We start from the raw sequence: 17,719 nt of genomic DNA, 5'->3' as shown, positions 1-17,719 counted from the left end.
CCATGTTTTTATTTTTTTTTTGTACAACCTCATCCTGGGAGGGTTTAGTGGAGAAGGCAGAGCTGGACTTTTCCCGTGGAAAACACAGTGAGGGAACAGCGACGAGCAGGAATGTGGGACACCGGGTTAGATGGAATTCTGAATCACCACGAGGGTGATTAAACACCTGGAAAAAGGCAGCAGGGAAGCTTTGGGAGTCGCTCAAACTCAGCTGGGCGAGGCTTTGAGTGCGCGGGGGTTGGATCCAAAACCTCTTCCAACCCCGGATTCTTGGGGAATTCTGCGCCAACGCTCACAAACCTCCATCGCTCTGACTCTCCCAACCCAGGGGAATCCGCCATGTCCAACCTCCGGCCTCCGGCGGCGGACGGGAATTGCTTCTACATCCTGACGGAAGACTGTGCCTATGGAAACAAGTACTTCCAAGCTGGGAACTTGTGCTTCTGCAGCGAGAGGAGCTACCTGCGGAATTTTTCCGAGGACGGGCCTCCGGCTTGCTTCCTGAAGGTCGTCATGCTGGACGACAGCTCCACGGTCACCATCAACATGGAAGTCCTGCAGCCCGTGCGCCAGGAAGCCGCCGGATTCCTCCTGGCCATCGGGAGCCACAGCGAGCGCTTGGATTTGTTCCTGGAGAGGCTGAGCCTGGAGGGAGCTCTCCGAGCCGTGCCGGGTCAAAACGTGGTGGTGGAGGTGGAGAGGGAATTTTTCCCGGGAGTCGTGCGCTACATTGGGAGCATCTACAAGCCCAGCTTGGCTGTGCTGACTCCCGTGTTTTTTGGGGTGGAATTGCAGGTAAGGGGGTGGCCCCAAAGCAGCGAATTCCTCATTTTTCCCATAAAATGTCTGTGTGTGACATCCCTTCGTGGTGTGTTTTCAGGGAGAGGGGGAAAACAGGGGGAGAAGCGACGGCTCCTACCACGGCACCGAGTACTTCAAGTGCAAGAGGAACTGTGGGATCTTCCTGCCCTTCAGCAAAATCCAGTTTATTCCCACATCAGGCAACGATAATGGGAAGCAGAAGCCGGGAAAACAGGACACGGAGGAGGTGGTTCCCGTGAAAGTGGGAGACGCCGTCAGCTTCTACGTGGATGAGATTCCCACCAAAGGAATTGCCATGGCAGTTTACAGGGAAGGGAACCAGTGGTTCGTGAAGGTTTGCCCGGTAAGAGCAGCTTTTCCATGGGGCTTTTTTTTTTGAGAATTTAAAGGAAAAATCACGTCATGGTTGGACGTGAAAGAGAAGTGGAAGGAACATCCAAAAGGGATGTGAGGTTCTGTGCAAACTTTCCTGCCTTGTTTTAAAAAATTCCTTCATATTTCAGTGTTTAGTTAGTGGATTTTTCCCCAGCTGATGGTTTTTTCACTCCTTTCAGGAAGAAGAAGGAACTACTGACATTTTCAGGGAAATCCCCATGGATTCCGTTGTGAAGGAGAGCTTGCAAAGTAGGTAATCTTTGGATGTGTCTCTCCTGTTCCCACTCGGGGGGAGTTTGGAATTTATTCCCTCTCTGCAGGGTACTGAGGAGCTGAAATTCCAATAAAACCTACAGCTTGTCTTAATGGACCGGGATTTATGGAAAAAATCTCAAGTTCCACGCAAAGCTAAAGCTGGATCCATTTTTCAGGAAGGAGAGTCTGATGGTAGCAGAGAATTCCCTCAGGGAAGAAGCACCACTGGTTAAAAAGTCTTTAATTCAGCTGTAAAAGATGGAGCAGGAGCTTCATCCTGGTGGGAAAGGCTCAGGTGCCAGCAGCAATGGTGGGAATTGTTGGACAAAACAAGGAATTAGTAGAAAAATTAGGAAATAACGTAATAACCCCCCTGCTGCCTTTCCAGTAGTCTGGGAAGGGCTGTATTAGTTCCAGGGCCAGCGAGAGGTTGGAATGTGAAGCTTTGAGCAGGGAAACAAGGGAGCGGGATCATTCCCTCTCATCCTGTCAGACCAGCTTGGACACCCTGGGAATTACACCTTGCGCCTGGTGCTCAGCTTCCTGCTTGTGTGTGTAGCCTGGAATTTTCAAAATGGACCTGGAATTAGACCCAGGGGATTGAATTCCCACCTGTCCTGATGTTTTGTGTTGCCCATCAGGTTTTTTCCCAACGTTCGACTCCGACGCGGGCTTTGGAAAACCAAACCCAATGAAACGAGAGATCAGCAAGAGCAGCGAGGAGGGGGAAGGTGGGAATTCACCCCTGGAAGTGAATTCCATGGTCCAGATTACCTTGGACAAAGGGAATCAAGTTTCAGGAATCATCCGCTGGTTGGGCTACCTGCCCCAAATCAAGGACAAAATGGCTGGAGTTGAACTGGTGAGGCTGGAAAGCCGGGAAAGGACCTGGGAGTGCTGGTGGCAGTGGCTGAATCTGGAGGGTGGAATTTTGGGATCCCCAGGTACAGGATATTGAGGGGCTGGAATGGAGCTGGGAAGGGTCTGGAGCACCAGGAGCAGCTGGGAGGGCTCATCCTGGGGAAAAGGAGGCTGGGGGAGAACCTTCTGGATCCCTACAATTCCCTAAAAGGAGGGTGGGGCTGGGTGGGAAGTGGGCTCTGCTCCCAGGGAACAAGGGACAGGACAAGAGGGAACAGCCTCAAACTGCTCCAGTGGGCGTTTTGGTTGGATATTGGGAAAATTCCTTTATGGATGGGGTTGTCCTGCCCTAGCACAGCTGCCTGGGGCAGGGGTGAGGTCCCCATCCCTGTGGATGTGGCACTTGGGGACACGACCTAGTGGCAGCCTCAGTGGCGTTGCGTAGCTAGACTCGATCTCAGATCTTTTTCCCAACCATAATTCCATAAATCCCGCTCTCGGCCTCGTCTCTGGTGCTGTTTTCCCAGGATGAAGACAAGGGGGTCACAGCTGGAGAGTGGCTGGGCAAGTTCTACTTCCACTGCGCCCCGAAGCGCGGCCTCTTCGTGAGGCTGAATTCCTGCCAGCCCGACATGCGCTTCCAGAGCTTTCCCAACTCCGACCCATCCCTGGGGGATTACAGTGAGTCCTCTGGGAAGCAGGAAAACAGGGCTGGGATGGGAGAAGGATGTGGAAAAACCCCGTGGGCAGCGTTTCTTCCCTTTCTTCCAGTGTTGCTTTTTGGTGTTTATCCCACACCGCATCTTTGGCTGGATTAACAGCTGGACTCAATCCTAGAGGCCTTTTCCAGGCTAAATGATTCCTTAGGGAATGTCCCACAAGTCTGAAAGATTGTGATTTGTGAAAAGCTGGATTGAGAAGCCACCTGAGGTCTGAGAGTTGTAGACTCACCTCAGACTTTTGAGGCATCGAGGAAAGGCAGAGTTGATCCAGATGAGAAGGTGAAGGCAGTTCCTTTTCTTGCAGGAGGACAAGTTCTTCCAGAGGGTCCAGAGAGTTATCCTCCCCTCAGGAATGAGGCAGCAGTCCGGGTTCTCCAAGGGCGGATGAAGGGCATCCAAGGCCATTGTAATTCCTGCTACATGGATGCAGCTCTCTTCAGGTAAGGACCAGCTTGAGTGCTGCAGGCTCCTTAAATGAATGGCTTTTTAAGTGAGCAAAGCCCCAAATTGCAGCACTTCCCTGGATTTCCAAGTTGACTGGAAGTTTACTCGGCGTAGAGCAGGATGTAACTGTGTGGAGATGCAACCTCCAGGCTGCTTTTTGAACTCCTTCCCAAATCCAGCAGGTTTTCCAGCCCTGGAAGACTGCCTATACCCCTGTGTCTGTCATTCAGGGTGCTGAGAGCTCGTAGCTTTCCGGATTTGGACTGTGCTGACTCTGTCCCTGGAAGTTCTGGCTGGAATCATTCCAAAGAACCCACCCAGGAGGTCCCAACTTCCCTGTTTGGAGAGGAAAAGACTCAGTGGTGCCCTTCCCTGAGCAGTTTTGGCTGCAAAGTAGGAATTTCCTTCTCCGTGAGCTGTTCCTTTGCTTTCTCCCAGTGTTCATTGTTCCAGATGTGCCTCACTGTGCAGATGTGCTTCCCTCACCTCCCTGTAATTCCATGCATGGATTGTTGGGCATCAAAGCCATTGAGTGTCACCAGCCACCACATTTTGATTCCAGACGTTGCTTCCAAGCCCTCAAACTCAAACCCATCCCACTCTTCCCACAGCCTCTTCTCCTGCACCTCTGTGCTGGACTCCATGCTCTTCATGCCCTTCCCACTGTGTGACAGGAATGTCCAGGGAATTCTGCGGGATGAGATTGTCAATCCCCTCCGAAGGTGAGTGGAGGGAATTCTGGAAGTTGTCCCATTTGCCTTCATTCCTTTCCCTGCTGCCCTGAAGGTGGTACCTGGCACTGAGGGAAACCTGGCAGCCACTTCCAAAGGTGTTCAGGACGAGGAGGAATGGTTTTAAGCTGACAGAGTGTGGATTGAGATGGGATATTGGGAAGGAATTTTCCGTGTGAGGGTGGTGAGGCAACTCTGCCTGAAATGCCAGGCTCCAAATTCCTTAGGGAATCACTCATGGGGAAGGTAGTTTTTTTTAACACCTAGGCTGGACGAGGGCAGAAATTCCAGAATTAATAGGAATGTTGGTGGATCAAAGCACAAGGGAGAAGTGGTGGATTCCAGAGGGACACAACAGCAAAGCCTTGGAGTGTCCTTGCTGCTTTGAAGGGAAGCAAGGAAGGGAATTTGGGAAGGGTCTGGAGCACTAGGAGTAGCTGAGGGGCTCATCCTGGAGAAAAGGAGGCTCAGGGGGAACCTTCTGGGTCCCTAAAATTCCCTGACAGGAGAGTGGAGTCAGGTGGGATCAGGATCTGCCAGGACACAGGGAATGGCTTCCCACTGCCAGAGGACAGGGTTAGATGGGATATTGAAAAGAAATTCTTTCCTGGGAGGATGGGGAGGCCTGGAATGGAATTCCCAGAGAAACTGTGGCTACCCCTGGATTCCTGTAAGTGTCCCAGGCCAGGTTGGACAGTGCTTGGAGCAACCTGGTCTCATTGGTGGCATCCTTGCCCACGGCAGGGGATTGAACTGGATGAAGTTTCAGGTCCCTTCCAAGCCCAGCCATCCCATGATTTCCCTCACCTGCAGCTGGTTGTTGTTCCCAGGACTGGCTTTGTCAGGGCCAGCAGCGTGATGCACCTCCGGGAGCAGCTCACGGACAAGGGCCAGTGCTCCAGCTTTACCAACGCTGAGAAAGGTAAGGAGCTCCCCTGGAGCCTTTCCCCAGCTGCTTCCCTGTGTTTTGCCTCATCCAGGCACCAGCTGGCAAATTCCCTTGGTGCTTCTCCCAGGAATGTGCTTTAATTAGGTGCCGACGTTAATCGATGTAAAGCTGTACCCTCAGAGCCCCTTCCAGTGCCTAAAGGGGCTCCAGGAGAGCTGGAGAGGGACTTTGGGATAAGGGATGGGGGGACAGGACACAGGGAATGGCTTCCACTCCCAAAGGGGCTGATGGGATTTTGGGAAGGAATGCCTCCCTGTGAGGATGGTAAGGAGCTGGGATGGAATTCCCAGAGAAGCTGTGGCTGCTCCATCCCAGGAATTGTCCAAGTCCAGGTTGGATGAGAGTTGGAGCAATCTGGGATAGTGAAAGGTGTCCCTGCCCATGACAACAGCTGTAATTCCATGATCTTGAAGGTCCTTTCCCATCCAAACCATCCTGGAATTCATGGAGGTGCAATCTCTGAAGGATGCTTGGCATTTGCCATGTTCCCTTTGGGATTTGTGCCTTAACCAGGTGCTCTCAGCCTTTATCCCAATTGTCTCCCAACCTGAAAAAGAAATTCCAGGTCCCTGGAATGCTGGCTCGTGTTTATCTGGCAGCTCTGGGATGCAATGGGACAAGGCAGTTCCTGGCATGGTCTGATCCATCCTTCCACTTTCCAGATCCTGAGGAGTTCCTCAATCTCATAATGCAGCAGATCCTGGGAATTGAACCACTATTAAGACTCCAGTAAGTTTCCACAGCTGAGGGATACAATTCCCAGGGCCAGGCTCATTAATTTTCCACCTCAGAATCCCCGGGGGGGGTGGGGGTCACTTGTCCCTTTCACCGAAGTTTTTTGGAATCACAGCTCTGAATTTTGCGCGGCTCCTTCTGCTTTCCCTTGGGGACAGACTCTGATCCTGCCTGTTGAGATCTTCCCATCCGGGCAAAGACACATCTGAGCTCTCCCTGGAGGGTGCTGCCTTCAGAAAATCAGGATAAAAACCTTGTGCCATCCTCAGGGAGAGAGCCAGAAGGGGTTTGGGAAAGGTGATGTCTGACTTTAGGGCAGATCCAGCAGCATCCGACAGCCTTTGGATGAATTTGGGATGTGTCCAGGCTGCCAAGCTGGCTCAGCTCCCGCAGCCTCTCAAAACAGGCAGCCCATGGATGCAGTCCCAGTTTTTTGGGGACTCTACAAAGAGGATGAGAGGCTGGAGGAAGCCAAAAATAACTGTGCTGTTTGTGAGCACAGAAAGGGAATTGTTGGATTTCTGTGCTCCTTTGTGGAGCCGCCGCTCGAGCCGTGGATCGTGGAGTGCTGGGAAAGGCCGAGCACAAAGAGGACTCTGTGCTGCAGCTCCCCTGCACGGGGTCATCCCAAGGAAATCCTTTCCCTGCTTTCTTTAGGGATTGTGGGAGATCTGCACACAGCTCACCTTGAGTTTGGCTTTTTGGATGCGTTTTTTTTAATGAATCCTTCATCGACGCATCCATCTTGTCAATTAAAACACTAAATTATCTTTTGGATTTATATCGAGGGGAAATGGAATTTTGCTAATAGGATGTGCTGCTCCAAAGGGATAACGAGGCCGAAATTCCTACTTATCTCCTGCTCCCCTGGCATGAATTTGGTATTTTGGGGTGGAAAAAGTGCTTTGTGTTGCACCAAACCACTCCCAGTGCCTCGAGCCCAGGAGCTCTTCCAGGACAAACCTTGGGAATCTCCAATTTTTGTGTCACCACATCGCCAATCCCATGAGCTCTCCTTGCAGGTCAGGAGGCCAGAAGGAGCATGAATGTTACTGCTACCAGATATTTATGGATAAACAAGAGGATTTGGTGGTTCCTGACGTGCAGCAGTTGGTGGAACGCTCCTTCCTGTCCTCAGATCTGAAGCTGGTGGAGGTGAGTCCAGTCTCCTTCTGCTTTCCTGCTTTTCTGGCTTCCCAAAATACCTGTGAGGCCTTGGATGTTTTATATCCAGCACTGGGTCCAGGCATGACTTAGGAAAAGGTTTCTGCTTTCCCTGTTTCCCTTTTGTCCTGTGAATAATGACAGCAAATTTAGAGAAAAATCTCTGGGATTTGGCTCTTCTGGCAGGGTGACTCCTTTCCCTGTTTTTGTTTTTTTTTCTCAGATCCCATCTTGCTTCATTATCCAAATGCCACGTTTTGGGAAGGAATATAAAATGTTCAGCAAAATCATCCCTTCCTTGGAGCTGGATATAACAGATCTGCTGCTGGACAGTGAGTGATGGACAATGGGCTGTGGGCAACCACCTCTGGGCTCTCTGGGGTGGGATTCCTCTTCCTTTGAGTCCCAGTTTGGGCAGGACAAGCTGGATTTTAGGTGGGATCTGGAGGAGACACTCCCTCTGTTTCCCTGGCAGGTCCCAGGGAATGCTGCCTGTGTGGAGATGTTGCCACTCTGGAATGCTCGGAGTGTTTCACGGACAAGGTGTTTGCAGCCAAGGGCCTGAAGCAGTTCTGCAGCTCCTGCTCCAGACAGGTATTCCATGGCTATTCCCAAAATCCACCTTGGAAGCTGCCAGTAGGATGAACCTTCCCAAAATCCCCACATTTCCCTGGCTGTCCCCGCAGCTGCTCAGGTTGGGCACGGAGCAGCCTTTTCCTGAGGGTCATTCCCACCAGGAGCCAGAGGTTGTGAACCCTCTGCTTACACAGAGCCTAAATAATAATGGAATCATAGAAAAACCTGGATTGGAAAGTGTCTTGAAGCTCATTCCATTTCTACCTGCTGGATGTTCCTCACTATCCCAGGTTGCTCCAAGCTCTGTCCTACCTGACCTTGGACAATTCCAGGGATGGGACATCCACAGCTTCCCTCGACAACCTGTTCCATAAATAAGGTGTAATCCTGCAGGAACTGAGTGCGGATCCCTCCCTGCTGCCTCTCCATGAGCATTCCCACAGTTTCTGCCTCTTGGAGGGTGGCACGCTCCCATTTCAGCTTCCTGCTGCCAGGCTGTTCCCACAAGGCCATCCCCAGGCAAGCAGGGAGCACGGGAATCACATCAGCAGGGAATAAATTGGGAATCTGACCTCTGCCCCCTCTTCCTGGCAGGCCAGGGCCAGTTCTGCCAGCGCCACCCTGTCCCCTCTCCTCAGGTTCATTCCCACCACCGCCGCAAAGGGCACAAACCCCGGAGGCTGCACATTCCAGAGGAATTCCAGAGCTGGAGCGCCCGGGGCTGCCAGCAGGTGCCACGGGAGAAGCTGGAGCTGTTTGCAGTGCTCTGCATCGAGACCAGTCACTACGTGTCCTTCGTGAAATACGGCCCTGGGAACGAGCACTGGATGTTCTTCGACAGCATGGCCGACCGGCACGGTGAGGGAATGGGAATGGGATCTGGGAATGGGGTCTGGGAAGCTGCCAGATGCTCACTCCACCTTTTCCTCTCAAGTTCTCCTCTATTTAGGCTTTCTCTGGATTCAGTTTTCCTTTAGTTGGATTCCAGAAGGGCCAAGCCAGGCAGGTGGGAGTTTTGCCAGGTGCTTCCAGCTTCTGGTTTTGGTCAAAGGAGGGGTTTGGGATCCCAGCCCAGCTGGCTCAGCTTGTGGGCACAGACTGTTCTCCTGGCCATCCCCACTGTGCTTTGATCAAAGAATCATGGAATGGTTTGGGTTGGAAGGGACCTTAAAGCTCATCTCATTCCAACCCCCACCATGGGCACCTTGCACTATCCCAGGTTGCTCCAAGCCCTGTCCAGCCTGGCCTTGCACACTTCCAGGGATCCAGGGGCAGCCAAAGCTTCTCTGGGAATTCCATTCCAGGGCCTTTACACCCTCACAAGGAAGAATTCCTTCCCAATATCCCATCCATTCCTGCCCTCTGGCAGTGGGAAGCCATTTCCTGTGTCCTGTCCCTCCATACCTTGTCCAAAATCCTTCTCCAGCTCTCCTGGAGCCCCTTTAGGTTGAGTGGTCTCCCCTCATCCTGCCTCTTCCAGTGCTTTTGGCCTCCACATCTCCCAGCTGAGTCTCTGCATGGCTCTTGAATGTGCTGGGATCTGCTGGAGCCGTAGGAACTCATCCCTTTGGGATCTGGTTTGGGACTTTTCTCCTCCTTTCCACCTTAGGTGGCGAAAACGGCTTCAACATTCCCACGGTGAGGCTGTGCCCAGAAGTTGCCAAGTACCTGGACTTGCCCTTGGCTGTGCTGGCCCTGGAGCAGCCTCGGGACATGGATGGGGTGGCCAAACGCCTCTTTTGTGACGCCTACATGTACTTGTACCAGAGCAGGAAAATGGCACTTTACAAGTGACACCGTCCCGGGCCGATGTCACGGAGCAATGTCAGGAATGGGAGCTTGGATCATCCCGGAAGGTGGAAGCAGCTGAGTCTGGATGCTCTGAGCTGCCCCTTCTGACCTCTCTTGGTGTCAAATTATCCAAGTCGGGCTGGGTTTGTTAAATCCTGGCTTTGTCCAGTGGTGGTTGGTCCTTAGGCACGGCTGGGCTTGGAGTTATTGATGCTCGAATTCATTCTCATTCCCCACATTCCACAATTCTCCCTCTCCGGGTACTCTGCGGCTGGAGCATCCCCACATCTTTGTTTCCCTGCCATCCCTTCCCTCCAAAGCTGGGGACCAGCAGAAATCGAAACTGAAGGATTTATCCACAAGTTTACCAGGAAACCACCACCTTTCCTAAAACATGCTCACCTGGATTTGTGGAGTGAGGAAAATCGGGTCAGGATGGATTTTCCTCACCTGTGTCCCTCAATTCCCTCCACTTCTCTTATCCAGCACTAACTGGCACTTTTACCCACCATCCCTTATTTCCAGTCATGGATATCCTGAGCTGAAGCTATGCTTTAAAAATAGCTGTTTTTCCAAGAACAAAACTGGAAGGAGGATGGGAGCAGAGGAGCAACGTCTGGGTTCCTGCTGCTTCCTCTTTTTTTTTTTTTTTTTTTTTTTTTGCAAAATCTGCACAGGATTCAGTGTTCCAACCTCACTTTTAGCACTTTTTGTCCCATCTTTGCGTCCGAGTTCTGGGGTCAAATACCAGAATTCCAAGGTCAAAAATGGAAAAAAAAAAATGTGCACTCTGGGATTTTCTGGGAAGGTTTAGTGTTTGGGTGGGAACTGCTGTTCCTTAAATAAATTTGTGAACTTGGGGGGTTCTCTGCCATGAAGTGGGAAGTTGTACTGGAATCAGCAGGGTGCCCAAATTCCACAAAAACCTCAAGGAAAGCATCCAGGAGTCCCAAATGTGCAGGTTTAACCCCATTCCTGCTCTTTTTCCCCACTCTTTAATGTAGAGTGGAGTGATTTTAACAAAGCCTGGAGCTTTGGATCAGCTTGGGACAATGCTTGGGATCTTTCTGGCATTCCAGCAGGTCCTGGAGGGATTCTTTCCCTCTGCTCAGCTCTGAGAGGTCACACGTGGAATACTGGGTGCAGTTTGGAGCTTCCCAGTAAAAGAGAGACAAAATCCAAGGAAAAACCACAGAGATGATGAAGGGACTGGAGCATCTCCTATGAGGAGAGGCTGAGGGAGCTGGAATTGCCCAGCCTGGAGAACAAAAAGCTCAGGAAATCTCCTCAGTATCCATAAATGCCTGAGGAGAAAGTGCAAAGACACCCAGGAGCTTCTCTGCCCACCAAAATGGTTCCTGAACATCAGGAATTGCATCTTATCCGTGAGGGTGACAAATGCTGGCACAGGTCACTCTCCTTGTTCTTCATTCCTCCTCTCCCAAAAACTCAGGAAAATCTCTACTCAGGTACAATAGACTCCTCATCTTCAGTTGCTTTGCTTAAAAAAAAAAAAATCTTAATTTATAGCAAACTGATCCTGGATTTCCTGGAGTTTTTTTTTTCCTGTCTTAAAATGGGATACAGTGCTATTGGGATTCCCAGAAATCTGGGATCATCAGGCCATGCTTTGTTAACCTCTTAATTATTTTCTTCCCTGTAATTTCTGCCAAGATCCAAACCATGGAGAGGAGGAGGGCGGACAGGAAAGCCACAGGTTTGACCCCTGGGGATTTCCCTCTGACCTTCCCATTCCCAATGGAGCTCCAAAGGGTTTTTTCACTGGAATTAGGGTCGGAGCCATGGTGCGAAAAGGCCTTTATTTATTTATTGCTTAGTCAGAAGCTCAGTGTGGGTTAGAGCCACGTTTCCTGTGGGAACAGGGGTTAGAGAGAGTGCAGGTGGCAACCTGGAGCCGGCCTCCACATCCCAAGGAATTTGGCCGGAATGGAAAGAGTTGGAATGTTGCCGCAGAGATGAAGCTTAGAACTGCCAAAGCACAGAGTGCCTGCCATGGGTATCCCACGGGTGTCCCATGTCACCCTTTCGGTGGCACCCCAGACTTTGTTCTAGTGCCACCAAGGAGCTTCAGGATGGGGAGCCATCACAGAGGGCACAGGGCTGGCAGGGCCACCAAGCTGGGCACAGGAGTGGCAGGGCCACCAAGATAAGGCACAAGGCGTGGCAGGGCCACCAAGTTGGGCACGGGACTGTCACTCCCAGGGGACGCAGGGACAGCTCTGCCTTCCCCACCCCTGAGTTCCCAGCTTCCCTTCTGGGACCCCAGGGCGCTCTCCCAGTTCCTGCAGGTCCCTCGGGTTAGCACCAGGCAGCGGAAAGGTGTAAATTAGAGATGTTAATTCCTAACGAGGCACCTGGGCTTCCCAAAAAAGCGCGGAGCAGGAGCTGGGGATGAGCAGGGACCCCTCTCAGTGGCTGCCCTGACGCAGCTCCAGGAAGAGCCGGTGCAGCCGTTCCGTCACGGCCACCTGGGGATGGGAACAAGAGGGGTCAGGGAGCGGCTCCGTGGTGGCTTTGCTCAGGCCACCCAATCCGGTGGCATTCCCAGGTGTGTGCCGGTGGGATGTGGGAAGGGCTGGACGTACTGGGTAAGGCTGCGGCTCGTGGAGCCGGCGGTGAGCGGGGCTGAGCAGGTTGAGGGACACCTGGGCGTGGGTCCTCACCTCGGGCAGGCTGGGCAGGGGCTCGCACACCTGCAGGGATGGAGATCCATGTGGGAAGATCCGTGTGGGAAGCCACCACCCAGCACCAATCCCAACGAGCCACCACATCCACGCTGGAGCAAGAGTTGTTGGCACATCTCAGAAGCCACCAGGATCCTTGATCCAGCACCCAGCGTGGAAGAGGAGACCTCCCAGGAGATGGGACCACCCCTGACCTGGCCATCCCTGAAGTAGGTGCGATGGAGGGGCTCCACGGTGCTGGGAATGACCTTGGTGGTCTCCCCAGGCTGCCCCAGGACATGGATCCCCAGCTCCTGCCCCGCGCTGGGCGACGGCTCCTCTTCCAGGGCCATGAGGTCCATGAAGGGGTGACCTGCCAGGAGGACATCAGGGAGAGAGTTACAGAGCAGGAGATTCCCCCAGGACTCTGGGAAGGGTCTCCAGACTCACCAGCAGCGTCGTAGAGCCGATAGATCGCCTTCATCCCCGGGATTGTCATCTTCTCCTCATCCTCTGTGAGCTTCAGGCACGGGGAGCCATTGACTTCCACCAGCTGTGGGAGAAGGGAAGGGAAACCTGTGACCCCTCTGGGGAGGCCACTGATGCAAATCAGCTGAAAAAAAGGCAATTAAAAAACCCCTCAAACCGCCCCAAAGTTGGGCATTCTGCCGCCTCCTGCCTGTGGAGAACTTGGAGCTTCTGCTGGGCAAAGAATTGGCCACGACCCAACGCTGGCACCCGGAACTTTCCCATGTCCTGGGCTGATCCCACAGTGTGGGCAGCAGGAGAAGGGGGAATTCTTCCCCTTGGCTCCGCTCAGGTGAGATCCCACCTGCAGAGTTTCTCCAGCCCTGGGGTCCCACATCAGGAGGATGTGGAGCTGCTGGAGCAGGTCCAGAGGAGGCCATGGAGATGCCTCAAGAGCTGGAGCCCCTCTGCTCTGGGGTCAGGCTGGAAGAGCTGGGAATGTCCAGCTCGGAGAAGAGAAGGCTCCAGGGAGACCTCAGAGCCCCTTCCAACGCCTAAACGGGCTCCAGGAGAGCTAGAGAGGGACTGGGGACAAGGGCTGGAGGGACAGGACACAGGGAATGGCTTCCCACTGCCAGAATGCAGGGCTGGATGGGATACTGGGAAGGAATTCCACCCTGTGAGGGTCGTGAGGGGCTGGGATGCAATTCCCAGAGAATCTGTGTCTGCCCCATCCCTGAAAGTGTCTGAGGCCAGGTTGGATGGGCTTGGAGCAACCTGGAATAGTGGAAGGTGTCCCTGCCCATGGTGGTGGAGAACCTTCAAAAATCCTTTCCAAGCCAAATTCCTTTGTGACTCTGTGCCTCCTCCATGGAGCAGGTGTGGACCACCTGGAAGTGGGATTGGGATATTTGGGATTTAGGCTGCCACCTGTACCTTGTAGACACAGCCCAGCGATGGCTGCAGGGGACACGTCACCAGGTTGGTCCCGATGCCGATCATGTCGATCTCGCTCCCCTGAGGCAGCAGAGAAGACAGAGACCATCAACATCCCAGCCCTGCCAGCCCCACCCAGGTGACATCCCAGCCCTGCCAGCACCAGGGACAGCCCAGGTGACATCCCAGCCGTGCCAGCACCACCCAGGTGACATCCCAGTCCTGCCAGCAGGTTCCTCACCTCCCTCCTGAACTCCTCCAGGCTCTGCTCGCTGATGTCATTGCTGACGGCGATGGGAATGGTCCCAAACCAGGGCACCTGGAAGCTGGAAAGAGCAGGATTTGGGAGGATCCATGGATCTGCCTGCAGCACCAAGAGCTGTCAGGGCTCCCAGATCCTGGCAGGATAAAGGGCTGGGTGCAGGTGAGTATGATGGGGATCAGCGACATCCATCCCAGGGCTGATGTGGGACTCACTGAGCTCCGCAGGCTCGGAACACTTCCCGGATTTCCTTGGATTGCTGGGCCAGGTCCCCGCTGTCCAGGCGCACTCCGATGGCCTGGTATCCCAGCTGGTGCAGTGCCAAGGCCACGGCACAGAAATTGGGCAAACCACTCCTGGCACGGGCAAGGAAAGCATTAATGACAAGTGGGACACGGGTCCAGGTGGTGGGAAAATCCTGGCATCCTCACCTCCTGACACAATAGGTGTCCAGCAATCCCTGGAAGTCACAGGGGAAGGTGACAGCGTAGGACACGAAGGCGGCCAGCTCGCCCTGGTTGGCCTTGCCGGGAGGAGTCTGGAGCAGGTCACAAACCCGCTGCAGCCAGGACACGGCCAGGCCTGCCAGATCCACAGGATCTCCTCCGGCCCGAGGCGGCAGATCCTGCCAGGGGAACATGGAATTTCCACAGCCTGTGGCATTATCCAAGGTGCCAGGAGTGTGGGAACAGGTGGAGTGTTCCATTCCACATCCATCCCACTCTAATCCCTGCCTGCATTCCCATCCCTATTTCATCCCAGATCCCATTCCCCATCCCTATCCACATCCTCATTCCCATCCCATCCCCATCTCCATCCCCACATCCCCACAACATCCCTATCCCATCTCCATTCCATCTCCTCCCATCCCTAACTCCATACAAACCCCATCCCCATCCCACGTCCCTCTGCCCATCCCTGTCCCCATCCCAATCACACCCACATCCCATCTTCATCTACATCCAATCCCCAACCCCGTTCAATCCCTACCCAATCCAATCCCCAGCCCTATCTCATCCCAACCCATTCCCATCTCCATCCCTATCCCCCTCTACATCACCACCCCCATGAGATCCCCATCCCACCCTCATCTGCACTCCCATCCCTATCCTCATCCCACCTCCATCCAATATTCATCCCCCATCCCATCCCATTCCCATTCCCATCCCCATCCCAGGCACCGCTCACCCGTGGCTGCACCTCCTCCAGGCACCTGAAGGACATGACGAAAGAGTGGGCGATGGTGCCGCGCACGGGAATTCCGTAGAGTTTTCCCGCCAGGATGTTGCTGGTGCAGTCGAAGCCTGCGAGGAGGGACGGGGGGGACACGCAGGTGACGGCAGGGCCGCGGTGGCACCGGTCGCCACGGGGCGGGACTCACCCCCGATGTAGGAATATTTGGATGCCGAGAGGGCTCCATCCGGCCCCTGCGCGCGCCGGAGCCCCATCTCCATCAGCTTCATGTCCGGGCCGGCCAGGAGACGGAATCTGGCGGCGTTGGTGGCCACCAGGCTGGGGGGAAAAAGGGGACAGGTCACACAGAGCCAGCACAGCCAAGGGGAAGGGGCTCCGGGATCTTCCATGCTTGGACGAGGCAGGGATCACCATAGGATTCAGTGGATGAGGATATGGTGGGAGCTGACCAAGCGGACTTGGGAGATCCTAAGGGTGACCTGTCGGGGACCAGGACATCTCTCAGGAGAACCTGGGGGACAGGGAGACCCACAGGGTGGGCTGGACATGGAAAGCCCTCAGGAAAACTTGGGGGGACACCGGGACACCCTCCAGCAGTTAAATTCAACTGACAGAATTCCAGCAGTTAAATCCCAGTAAGGGTTTTTTGGGGTCATGGTACCCTCAAGACTGGAATGTCCCTGACATCACATCTCCCTCTGGACTGGGGGGTGCTGCACTCCCTTCCCTGCCCCTCTCCATCTTCCAGGGGCTTTGGGATCGGCCCCATCACAAAATACCTGGCGTAGTTGACCAGGCACAGCAAGGTGGTCTCCAGCAGCTGCACCACCAGGAGCGGCCCCTTCACCTGCAGGAACGGCACCTGTGGGAACAGTGGTGACATTCCTGGTCCCTCTAGAGCAGGGAGGAGCTGGGAAAGGCAGGAATGGGAGTCCAGGAGATCCCAGAGTCAAGGAAAAGGGAAGGCCTGGGCCTGGGAGAAGTGGGATGGTCAGGAAAGGGGTTGCAGGGGGATATTGGTGAAGGAAAAGGGGGAACAAGGGGATTCCAGTGCCGGGGAAGGGGGTGCAGGGGGATCCTGTTGCCCAGGAATGAGGGTCCAGATTGTCCCTGTGCCCAGGAAAGGGGTTCCAGGGGTTCCCAATGTGAAGGAAAAGGGGGGGTGGGTCACAGGGTGGGGACACCCAGGATGGGGGTTCAAGGGGTCCATGGCGCTGAGGAAAGGGGAAGGGATTGGGAAGGCAGGAATGGGGGTCCAGGGGCTGCCAGGGTCAGGGAAAAGGGGGGTGTTGGGAAAAGCAGGATTGGAGTTCCAGCGGATCCCAGGTTCAAAGGAAAAGGTGAGGTCTGGGAGCTAGGAGAGGTGGGATAGTCAGGAAAGAAGATGGAGGGGGGTCCCACCCTGGGAAAGACGACGGAGCCCTCGGGAATGGCGGTGACGGTCACCTCGGAGGCGTCCAGGGTGGCCAGGTAGTCGAAGAAGGCGTCGTCAGTGGTGCTGGGCAGGACAGAGCGCAGGTACGCGACATCTGTGGGGACAGCGCGGTGACACCGGGGATGAGGGACACAGGGGGAGGTGGGAGGGGACACCGAGCCTCCCATGGACAGGTGGGTGACAGCAGGTGGGTGACAGCACCCCCAGCATAGAGAGAGACAGGGTGGGGTGGTCCAGGTCTCCTCTGAGGGACATCTCTGGAAGGTGTCCCAGTGTCCCCGCAAGTTTCCCTGAGGGCTCTTTGTGTCCACCTCTACCCCGTGTCCCCTGAAAGGTCTCCCTTGTCCCCTAAGTCCCTCTGAGAGATGTCCCTGTCCCTTTATGAGTTGTCCTGATCCCCTGCAGTCCCCCAGGGAGGGTTCCCCCGTCCCCCAAGTCCCCCTCAAATGCTGTCCCTCTCCCTCACCGCAGGTGCCTCTGAGAGACGTCCCTGTCCCCCTCAAGTCCTCTTGAGGGATTCCCGTGTCCCCCCGGGGGGTTCCCATCCCCAGATCACTCTGAGAGATGTCTCTGTCCCCCGTGAGTGCCCCTGAAACGTCCCCACACACCCCTGGATGCTGCTCCATCCCTTACAAGCCTCCTTGAGTTGTTCCCCCATCTTCTCCCGGGGGGAATTTCCCCCTTTCCCCCGCGTCCCTCCCACCGCTCGCCGCCGTGCCTTCCTCATCCTCTACCCCGTCCCCTCCTGTCCCCTGGAGTTGTTCCAAAATCTCCCTGGGAAAGTTCCCTTCTCCCTCTCCCACCACCGCTTCCCACAGCGCTTCTACCGTCACTTCTTAATCTTCCCCCCTGTCCCCTCCTGTCCCCGCTGTCCCCTTGAGTTGTTCCCCTCTCCCTCCCCCTTGACCCCTTCCCACAACGCTTCTCCCGCCCCTCCCTCATCCTCTCCTGTCCCGCCCTGCCCCTTGGAGTCGCTCCCCTCCAAAGTCCCACTGGGACGGTCGCCTCTCCCACCAATCCTCCCCACGAGTCCCCCTGGTGTCCCTCTCCCGTCCCGGCGCTGTCGCCACGCACCGGCAGCGGAGAAGCGGAAGGCTCGGAGCCCCCGCAGCCCCTCGGCCAGCCCGGCCCCGAGCGCGAAGGAGCCGCGGAAGGGCGGGCGGCGGAAGAAGAGCTCGGCGGCGGCCGGGGCGCGGTGTCGCCCGGCCCGCCAGTGCCCGTAGGCCATGGACACCTGGTACAGGTCGGCCAGCGGCGCCATGGCGGGGCGGGGACGCGGGGACAAGGGAGGGGACACGGGGAGGGACCGGGGAGG

General features: G+C 55.0%; 2 protein-coding genes across 3 annotated transcripts; one reads left to right on the top strand and one right to left on the bottom strand.

Annotated features, from left to right (window-relative positions):
* On the top strand, positions 1-10,963 carry LOC136304990 (ubiquitin carboxyl-terminal hydrolase CYLD-like). Of its 2 annotated transcripts, none has more exons than XM_066208414.1 (14): positions 1-795; positions 881-1,165; positions 1,377-1,446; positions 2,094-2,314; positions 2,841-2,994; positions 3,340-3,475; positions 3,710-4,201; positions 5,041-5,132; positions 5,822-5,888; positions 6,917-7,049; positions 7,282-7,390; positions 7,534-7,652; positions 8,273-8,492; positions 9,244-10,963. In XM_066208414.1, the coding sequence occupies exons 1-14, from the start codon at positions 340-342 to the stop codon at positions 9,426-9,428; spliced, it is 2,739 nt and encodes a 912-aa protein (XP_066064511.1). In that variant the 5' UTR covers positions 1-339; the 3' UTR covers positions 9,429-10,963. The 2 variants fall into 2 exon arrangements, with proteins under 2 accessions (XP_066064511.1, XP_066064575.1); XM_066208478.1 differs by having other exon boundaries at positions 324-795; positions 4,091-4,201.
* A 265-nt stretch (positions 10,964-11,228) lies between these two features.
* On the bottom strand, positions 11,229-17,669 carry NAPRT (nicotinate phosphoribosyltransferase). The gene is made up of 13 exons (XM_066208723.1): positions 17,479-17,669; positions 16,371-16,498; positions 15,749-15,831; positions 15,157-15,287; positions 14,964-15,079; positions 14,207-14,400; positions 13,991-14,131; positions 13,755-13,839; positions 13,514-13,594; positions 12,560-12,662; positions 12,325-12,482; positions 12,032-12,139; positions 11,229-11,914 (listed from the first exon to the last, which is right to left on the bottom strand). The coding sequence occupies exons 1-13, from the start codon at positions 17,663-17,665 to the stop codon at positions 11,855-11,857; spliced, it is 1,575 nt and encodes a 524-aa protein (XP_066064820.1). The 5' UTR covers positions 17,666-17,669; the 3' UTR covers positions 11,229-11,854.
* Between the last annotated feature and the right edge of the window lie 50 nt (positions 17,670-17,719).

The sequence above is a fragment of the Chamaea fasciata genome, unplaced genomic scaffold (genome assembly GCF_029207755.1).
Source record: "Chamaea fasciata isolate MVZ Bird 193981 ecotype frontalis unplaced genomic scaffold, bChaFas1.0.hap1 SCAF_1, whole genome shotgun sequence".
Lineage (NCBI taxonomy): Eukaryota > Metazoa > Chordata > Aves > Passeriformes > Sylviidae > Chamaea > Chamaea fasciata.
Note: the sequence above shows the minus strand (reverse complement) of the source record. Positions and strands in the feature narration are given on the sequence as shown.

Coding starts and splice junctions, on each gene's coding strand:
- LOC136304990 (XM_066208414.1), top strand. CDS start 340: ATGTCCAACCTCCGGCCTCCGGCGGCGGACGGGAATTGCTTCTACATC. Junction 796..880: donor TTTTTGGGGTGGAATTGCAG/GTAAGGGGGTGG, acceptor GTGTGTTTTCAG/GGAGAGGGGGAAAACAGGGG. Junction 7,391..7,533: donor AACAGATCTGCTGCTGGACA/GTGAGTGATGGA, acceptor TTTCCCTGGCAG/GTCCCAGGGAATGCTGCCTG.
- NAPRT (XM_066208723.1), bottom strand. CDS start 17,665: ATGGCGCCGCTGGCCGACCTGTACCAGGTGTCCATGGCCTACGGGCAC. Junction 14,401..14,963: donor TGGAGGAGGTGCAGCCACGG/GTGAGCGGTGCC, acceptor TTCCCCTGGCAG/GATCTGCCGCCTCGGGCCGG. Junction 12,483..12,559: donor TCGGCTCTACGACGCTGCTG/GTGAGTCTGGAG, acceptor TCCTCCTGGCAG/GTCACCCCTTCATGGACCTC.